This window comes from Rattus norvegicus, chromosome X, assembly GCF_036323735.1.
Source record: "Rattus norvegicus strain BN/NHsdMcwi chromosome X, GRCr8, whole genome shotgun sequence".
Lineage (NCBI taxonomy): Eukaryota > Metazoa > Chordata > Mammalia > Rodentia > Muridae > Rattus > Rattus norvegicus.
Window position 1 is genome coordinate 144,309,355 of NC_086039.1, and position 9,463 is coordinate 144,318,817.

Below are 9,463 nucleotides of genomic sequence, written 5' to 3' on the forward strand. Positions count from 1 at the left end.
TGATAATATTTTGGTGGGAGATATAGAATAATCCAGAAAAAATGCAGAGACTAACAAACCAACCGGAGGAATTAAGGCTCAAAATAAAGCCATAGAAGAAGATATGGAATGGCTTAAGATTAAAGTGTGTTACCAGTTGGAGAATGAAGGCTTCACTGAGATAATATTTAAATAAGAAGCTGGTGGGACTTATTAAGACTGCTCTCTGCAAGACCCAACAGCAGCTGAAAGAGTCAGATGCAGATATGTGCATCTAACCAATGGACAGAAGCTGCTGACCCCTGTGGTTGAATTAGGGAAAAGCTGGAGGAAGCTGAGGAGGAGGGTGACCCTGTAGGAGGACCAGTAGTCTCAATTAACCTGGACCCCCAAGATCCCTCAAACACTGGAACAGCAACCAGCCAGCATACACCAGGCAGGCTCTACAAGTACTCTCTCCCCACTGAAGGGCATTTCATCTAAGGTCCCCTCTCCCTTTGAGACTGGAACGTCTCTCACCTCCCAGGTCTCTGGTACATTCTTGGGGGTCACCTCACCTCCTAGCTCCTGAGTTTGCCTGTTTCCATTCTTTCTGCTGTTACTCAGGGCTTCCGTCCTGCCCCCCCCCCCATACCTGTTCCTCTTCCCCTCCCTGTCCCCTCGCCAGCCAGGTCCCTCCCTCTCCCCAACCCCACTGTGATTGCTGTCTTCTTCCTCCCAAGTGGGATTGAGGCATCCTCACCTGGGCCCTTCAGCTTGTTAACCTTCTTGAGTTCTGTGGATTGTATCCTGGGCAGTCTGTATTTTTTTTTAGCTGATATCCATTTATTAGTGAGTACATACCACGCATGTTCTTTTGAGTCTGAGTTACCTCGCTGGGATGATATTTTCTAGTTCTGTCCATTTGCCTGCAAAACTCATGCTTACAAACAGTGATCTACCATGACTGCTTTCCAAAAGGCCCAAAAAGCAGCTGCTTAAAGAGTCAGATGCAGGTTTTTACACCTAACCAATGGACAGAAGCTCATGACCCCTGTGGTTGAATTAGGAGAAAGCTAGAAGAAACTGAGGAGGACGACCACCCTGTAGGAGAACCAGCAGTCTCAATTAACCTGGATCCCCAAGATCTCTCAGACACACTGGACCACCAACCAGGCAGCATACACTAGCAGATATGGGGCCCCCAACATATATACAGCAGAGGACTGCCCGGTCTGGGTTTAGTCAGAGAAGATGCACCTAACCCTCAAGGGACTGGAGGCCCCACATGGACCCTAACCCATTACATGGACCTGATGTTTCGAAATTCAAATAACTTGATTCCAAACCCAGAGTTGTAATCAAAATCAAAATGGCTACCTGCACGGATGCACAATTCTCTGTCTTTTTGGCCCCATTCCCATAAGATGGCAAGCCGCAACAAAAGCTAGGATTTGTATTAAGAAATCTCTGAGCCAATCACTATACTTTTTGGTCCCAAAGGCAGCTATAGAGCTGACTCCCCGTACACAAATGGCTTTTCACATGTGCTTGCCCACCCATGTCAACGTAGGCCATTTAGGTCCTGCAGCCATTTCATGTCTTAGAGCTGCCTCTCTGAAAGCCAAGCTTCCCAAGGCTAGACCTGAATCAAACCACTCACTACCACAGCATAGCACGCAAGGACAATCAGAAAACACTAAACACCAGAGCCAGAAAGCCAGTTGAATGAGGTTTATTGTTTCAGACTGGGTTTGCCCCATCCCTTGAAGTTTTACTCCCCGCGCTGGCATTGGTGGTAGTAGGCCTCCCGCTCTTCAAGGTACTTGGCCCTCAGAACCGCAGCCCTCTCCTCGTAGGGGATTTTATCCGCTTCTGAACACCTGGCCCACATCCTCCCTGCAGCCTTGGCCACCTGCGCCACAGTCCAGTTTGGATGTTGTTCTTTTATCTCCTCAAAATGGTCCTGGGAGAAGAGCAGGAACGAGGATGGTGGCTTCCGCGGTGCATCTGGATCTCTCCTTCTTCTCTCCCTTCTCGGTCCGGTATAGTTTCTCATTTCACGTTGGTACCGATCTTTGTCGCGCTTGGCCAGGGCTTCATACTTCTTTTTTTCCTTCTTTGAGATGGTCTTCCATTTTTCAGAACACTTTCTAGAAAATTCGGTAAAATCATAATAGGTGTTTGGCTGTTGCTCCCTCGTTTGATTTCTGAAATCCATCATAAAATGGACATAAGGAGAGACGTTCACCTTCGGTCTTCGTTTGCTGTCTTTTCCCATGTTTATAAAAGCATGAATTGTGTTGCTGGATCGTGCTGATTGGGATAGCAATGATTTTTGTCTCTTCACGTCAGGAGCAGCCTAGACAGTGTCCTCCATGGGGTGAAATCTTCCCTCTGTGTGTGCCTTAGCCAGGGCCCAGCCTTTTCAGTGCTGGTGGGCATTGTTGGGTCAAAGAAGGCAAATTGTGACGTCATCCCTGAGCTGACCAATGGCAGCCAATCTCAGTCATTTACAGGTAGGCCCTCTTTTTTTTTTTTTAAAGGATTTATTTATTATATATAAGAACACTGTAGCTATCTTCAGACACACCAGAAGAGGGCATCAGATCTTATTACAGATGTTTGTGAGCCAGCATGTGGTGGCTGAGATTTGAACTCAGGACCTCCAGAAGAGCAGTCTCTTAAGCACTGAGCCAACTCTCCAGCCCCCAGATAGGCCCTCTTAGTGATTGGTTTCTCCAGGGACTTTCTCTTTTGCCTCTAAGGAATGATAAAGGCTTATAGGAACCTTATTAGAGTTGCTACAGGTCCTGGGAATCTGGCCCTCACTGGTCTCAGTGGGAGGTGATATACCAAATCCTGTGGAGACTTGATGCTACAGGGAAGGGGGATGCCTGGGGGTATAGATGCCCCTTTTCAGATGAAGGGGATGGGGGAGGAAGAACTCTGGGAGGGGGATTGGGGACAAAAAATGAAGCATGTAATGATCAAAAAATCATGGCCCCTGTGCTGGCTCGGTAATGTATTTTAATGGCTAGGCTGAATTGTATATATTTCCCATGTGTTTTCCTGTATGATCTACCCTTTCCTGTGTGGTTTTTTATTAGAGAGATTTGTGTGTTTGTTGTGTAAATTTGAAGTACTGGGGAGTGAACCCCAGGCCCTACACATGCTAGGCAAGGACCCTACCACTGAGCTCTATCTCTAACCCCCATGAGAGTGGTCCATGAACAAATGCACTGAGCAGGGAGATTTGGAAGGCAGAAGGAACGCTATGGGCAGTTTTCAGCACACACGCACATGCTCACACACACACACACACACACACACACACACACACACACACACACACCTTATGTGCTGACATTACTTGTGATCTGAGCCTTTAACAGATCAATCAAACCTTCCACGTATCCCACAATTTCTGTTCCATGATGTGTTTCCGTACTGCAGATTAAGGGACATCTTCCCCTCTCAACCATAATATCCAAACTTCAGCATGAGATATCAAGCACCTAACTTACTCTACAGAGACTGTTCCCCAGCTCCTATGATATGAGCTGTCAAATCCTAGGCACAGATGCTCTCCTCTCCACAATGTGATGGGGTTGCCATCCCACAGTCAAAACTCTGACCCAGAATTGTTCATGTTTGAAAGAACTGCAGGGACAAAAATGGAGAAAATCCTGAGGAAAAGGAAGTACAGAGTCAGGCCCAAAGTGGGATCCATCTCAAGGGGAGACCCCAAGACCTGACACCATTACTGAGGCTATGGGGTGTTCACAAAAAGGGAGCTATCATGACTGCCCTCCCAAAGACCCAACAAGCAGCTGGAAGTGTCAGATGTAGATATGTGCATCCAGCTAATGGACAGAAACTGCTGACCACTGTGGCTGAATTAGGAAAGAGCTGGAGGAAGCTGAGAAGGAAAGTGACCCTGTAGGAGGACCAGTAGTCTCAATTAACCTGGAGCCCCGGGATCTCTCAAACACTGGAACAGCAACCACGAGGCATACACCAGGTAGGCTCTACAAGTACTCTCTCCCCACTGAAGGGCATTTCATCTAAGGTCCCCCACTTTGAGTCCTGAAAGTCTGTCACCTCCCAGGTCTCTGGTACATTCTTGGGGGTCACCCCATCACCTACCTCCTGAGGTTGCCTGTTTCCATTCTTTCTGCAGTCCCTCAGTGCTTCAGTCCTGCTCCCCCCAATACATGTTCCTCTTCCCCTCCCTATCCCCTTGCCAGCCAGGTCCCTCCCTCTCCCCAACCCCACTGTGATTGCTGTCTTCTTCCTCCCAAGTGGGATTGAGGCATCCTCACTTGGGCCCTTCAGCTTATTAACCTTCTTGAGTTCTGTGGATTGTATCCTGGGCAGTCTGTATTTTTTTTTAGCTGATATCCATTTATTAGTGAGTACATACCACGCATGTTCTTTTGAGTCTGAGTTACCTCGCTGGGATGATATTTTCTAGTTCTGTCCATTTGCCTGCAAAACTCATGCTTACAAACAGGGGCCTACCATGACTGCCCTCTGAAAGGCCCAACAAGCAGCTGCTGAAAGAGTCAGACGCAGGCTTTTATACCCCACCAATGGACAGAAGCTCATGACCCCTGTGGTTGAATTAGGAAAAAGCTAGAAGAAACTGAAGAGGCAAGTGACCCTGTAGGAGAACCAGAAGTCCCAATCAGCTTGGATCCCCAAGATCTCTCAGACACTGGACCACCAACCACGAGGCGTACACTAGCAGATATGAGGCCCCAGACACATATACAACAGAGGACTGCCGGGTCTGGGTTTAGTCAGAGAAGATGCACCTAATCCTCAAGAGACTAGCAGTTCAAGGTTCTGTTGGGGTGGGTAGGTGTGGTGGGGACATTCTTGTGGAGACCAAGGTGAGGAGATATGGATGTGAAACTGTTGGAGTGTGGACTGGGAGGGGGATAAAATCTTGAGTGTAAAAGAAATTAAATCAAATTAAAAACAAATGAAGCTGGTGATGGAGGCCACCGAAGCACCTTTGCATAAATGGCTCCAAATAGGAATTCAGGTGGTTTCCCTCAAACCTCATCATTTTCCAGAGATCTCAACTTCATCTACTAATGTCACCAACCTGCAAACGCAGGCTCTTACTTCCCACATGCTTTCCCAGTTTCTGTTGACTCTGCTTCGTGAATGTTTCTCTCAAGAAGACATGGTTTTCCCCATCTACAGTATAGTCATTATGATCTTTGTCTCTCACAGCAACTAGATTTACCATTCTCACATTTAAATCTGACAGTTGCTTAAAAATTAAAATGGCATCCCATTAGTCTCATTGTTCCATGATCTACATGTATTCTGACAACATAAGAACCCCCTTTAACTTGGCTTATTTTATGATCTTATGTAGGCATACATTTTTGGGCTGGTTTATTGGGTTCTTTTATCTACAACACGTCCAACCCTTATTCCATTCCAATTCCTTCCAACCCCCCAATACTAGGTAGAAGAGAAAGAATGTTAGAGGTGGGAAATGGGGTATAGAACTCTTTAGATCACTTTCTGCTGATTAGGTAAGGGTGCTGAGTTTCCTGGGGCAAGTCTAATATCTATTGTCAGGATGTCTCTAACCAGCAATAGCAAACACAGCAGCAGGAACCAGCAGCAGCAGGGGAGCAACAGCCACCACAAGCCCTCTTGGGGCTCTCGATTTCATAACCTCTTTAAGAGTCCCCAGAATTCCAAATGTAACTATCTGCAGCTGGCAAAAATCACGCCCCTCCTGAAACACAGGACAAATCCCTTAGTGGTTGTGGACAATCTGAAGCAGCCCCATATCCCACACCTAAGATCAAAACAAAAACATTCTCATAACTGGGTTTTTAAAGCAACCCAAACTCTCACTACAATCATGTTCATACTACAATATAGCCTTGTTCACAGGTTGCCTTTCTCTATCTACAATGCCTTTTCTGGTCCTGCTCAGGTGCTTTCTCTCCTGTAGTTATCTTTGTAGAGATCAGCCTTCCCTACCTTCGTCACTAGGTCAAATTCTCCTGCTGTAGTTGTTAGGAGCCCCACCTTTCTTTCTCACCACCATTCTATAGCTATAATCTTCTGTTGATTCATGTAACCATTTCATTCATGTTCACCTGCCCTACAAAACTGTAACTCTGTAAAGATCAGGAACTGGATGTCTAGTGCTTACCAGTGCCTTGGAATTTATGTCAGTGATCAACAAATATTTCTGGAAGGCATTGATGAAAGCAACAACAGCAAATGAATCCCCCTTCACACATGAGAGAATCTGAAACTGATAGATAAAACTTATTCAAAGTCACAAGAACTGTATGGTGGGAGCAGAAAGTGCTACATTGTGTCTCCTGCAATCTTTCTCTTGCCTCTTCCTGCCAGTTTCTGCATTTTGTTTGTTGTTCTGATTCTGGTTCATTGGTTTTGTTTTGCAGGTTTTGATTTTGGTGTTTCATTCATTTATTTATTTGCTTTTTGTTTGTTTCTTTGTTTTTGTAGTGGGTGTGTATCTCTGTGTGTTGGTGTATGTGTTAAGAATCAAACCCAGAGCCTTGCATTTGCTAGGCAAACAATGCACCACTGATCTCACTGGTTTCAACTTCTATGATTATTAGCTTTTTAGTTATAAATGAGTACAGACATCCTGGAAAATTTCTCTGCTTCTTTCTGCCAATTAAAAGAAGATTCTAGGTAGCCACAATCTGAGTTTCTCAGAGCATATGTCATTAATTTTTGGATCCAATATGAAAAATTAACGCATGTCTAGGCCTGTGTGAATAACTGTATTGTATACCCATTTGCTCTTCAACTAGTCCTCTAAGAGCAAAGTAGGAAAGCCACATCACCATATAGGAAATAGGACACTGAATGAGTGGACCTGGTAAGCGTTAAATTAGAACTTAGATACCCAGATAAGGTATCCAAAGTCCTACATGTTTGTCATACGCATGTCCTATTTTTATTGATAAAGGGGTTGCCATTCTATCAAAATCCAGAGTACAGAAAGATAGTTGACACCAACTCTGTATTGAAAAATTGACTATATAACTATGAGGCTGGAGAGATGGCTTAGTGGTTAAAATCATGTGCTCTTCCAGAGGACGTGAGTTCAGTTTCCAGCACCCATGTCAGGGTGGCTCACAACCACACACATACACACACACACACACACACACACACACACACACACACACACACACACACACTTAATACAAATAGACCTTTTTACACTATAGGAGTTTTATAAAGGAGAAGCCTATGCAGACATTTATCCCATCAATATACCAATGGGAATTTAGACTTCTTATGTCATTTGTAGTATTTAGAGCATCTAGAATCATTCTTTTTTGCATAATATAATTTCATACTATCTAGAGGCCTTTGGTGACTATTTAGAGCACAAAGTCCCAGACAAGGAGTCCTGGCAAAAACTTAAGAATGTATAAGAACTCCCGGATATTCTCAGATGCACTTGAATTTGGAAATTAGTCATCTAAATGTCAACCATGCCAGTGGTGGTGGCTCATATCAGTAGGCAATGCTGAAGGAGTGGAGGCCAGACTGGGCTCCATTTTGGGGGTTGGGGATTTAGCTCCAAAAAGAAAGACAAGGAAACTAAGCAATTAGATGTCATTCGGGAAACCTTTAAGACATTCTATGGGTTAAAGCAAGTCTAACAGAGGAACCATCACCTGGAAAGTAAGCAGGCACGACCCTACCTACCAAGCCATTAATCCAGTCATGTAGGTCAAAACTGATTTCTAGAGTAAGCTAGGATGAGGTTCAGTTCTGCTTTAGGAGAATGAGGAAAGAAACTGATCAAAGGAATATGGTATCATTAAATTCATCTAATTATATTTCAAATTCCACACCCCAAACTTGAACTTCTTCTTGAGTATTCTCGGGGTCTGTAAGATGATAGTGTTCTTTCTCTTTATTCATTAAATTATATATAATTTATATATTATATAATTATAAATATATAATTTCTGGTTTCCATTACAGAGTCAGGCTTCACCATAAACTCACTTTATTCAGTGCTAGGTTAGCAGATGTGTGTAGTGTCTGTGTGGTATGTGAATTGTTGCCTAAAATAGGAAAGATACTACCTACCCTTCTTTTTTCTACTTCATTACACACTGTGACTCATCTTTGATCATATAGCTATGATAATATGTGAGGGATGACAGAGTAAATGATTGAAGGATTCTGGGTCCCTAGATGATTTACTGAATAGTGTTGATACAGTAGCCTTGGACTGCCTGCCTCCAGATAGTTCAATGAGAAATAATCCGACTTGCATCTTGTTTAAACAACTCTTATCTGACATTTCTGTTGTAGCTATAGAACCCATGCCCAAGCAAACATTGCATGCAATAAGGAAAGCCCTTAGTTACCTGAGTGGCTGGATTCAGAAGAAGGGTGTAGGAAGTACAATATTCTAGTGAGTTGAGTAATAAGGTAAAGAACTAGAGATGGCTGTGATCTTTCTACTCTGCGGAAGCAGAACATGCAGAGAACTCTTTTAGAATTGACATCTCTGAGAGAAGAGATAGCTAAAGTGATACATTGAGTAAATATTGACTGGGGAGCAGGATTTGTTTGGCAATGTGTTTCCAAGATAACTTGAATGTTACAAGGAGGAGTTTGAAATACAGAAATGTTGACATGGATGGATGAGTTGGTCTCCTTGGTGTCAGGAAGGATGAAAGCCAATATTCATTTTGCAAAAAAGCAAAGTGTGCTCCGAGGAGGAGATGACAAGGAAAAGATGAGCATGGAAACAAGGGAGCAGACACTGGCCAGGTATCTGAAGGGTATTTCTTCAGGCAGGGACACAGTCATCTCTAAGCATAGGGCCTACTGATTCGTCGGAAAGTTTGGTACTGCAATGGTGACTTTGGTGGGATAATAGGTTGATTAAAGACAATGGGATGCCAGGCTGAGATTGAAGACAGAAAGTTTTGCAGTTTGAATCTAAAAAGTTGTTTGAACTTTATCTGGATGTGATTAACTATACAAACAATGAAAAACTTGATCGATTTGGGAAGATGGCTCAGTCAGTAAGGTGCTTGCTATGCAAGCATGAGGACCTGAGAACCAGATTTGGCAGCATTTTTCCGTAACCCCAGTTCTGGAGGCAAGACAGAAATAGGTTATCACTGTAGCTCACTGACCAGCCAGTCTAGTTGAATTCATGAGCCTCATGTTCAGTGAAGGACTTCATCCCCAAAAAACAAATATGGAGAGTGATCAAGGAAAGGCGCTCCATATTAGTCTCTGACATCCATTTACATGTGCAGTGGACACATGTCAACACACCTACCCTAAAAAGTACATATGCCATACACATCACCACCAAATATATGTGTGCATGTATACATCTGTACATACACACACAAACACACATACATACATACATACACAGACACACATACAACTGTGAGAGAAGATAAAAAGTTCAAGGTCTTATACATACATACTGTTT

The 9,463-nt window shown here is 43.8% G+C and overlaps 1 protein-coding gene across 1 annotated transcript; it reads right to left on the reverse strand.

Annotated features, from left to right (window-relative positions):
• Window positions 1-1,677: 1,677 nt before the first annotated feature.
• Hmgb4l6 (high-mobility group box 4 like 6) lies at window positions 1,678-2,406 on the reverse strand. The gene has a single exon (XM_006257604.5). It carries the CDS (start codon window positions 2,237-2,239, stop codon window positions 1,733-1,735), a length of 507 nt encoding a protein of 168 aa, XP_006257666.1. The 5' UTR covers window positions 2,240-2,406; the 3' UTR covers window positions 1,678-1,732.
• Window positions 2,407-9,463: the final 7,057 nt, after the last annotated feature.

Bases quoted from the DNA above. Each gene is read 5' to 3' on its own strand.
- Hmgb4l6 (XM_006257604.5), bottom strand. From the start codon at position 2,239: ATGGGAAAAGACAGCAAACGAAGACCGAAGGTGAACGTCTCTCCTTAT.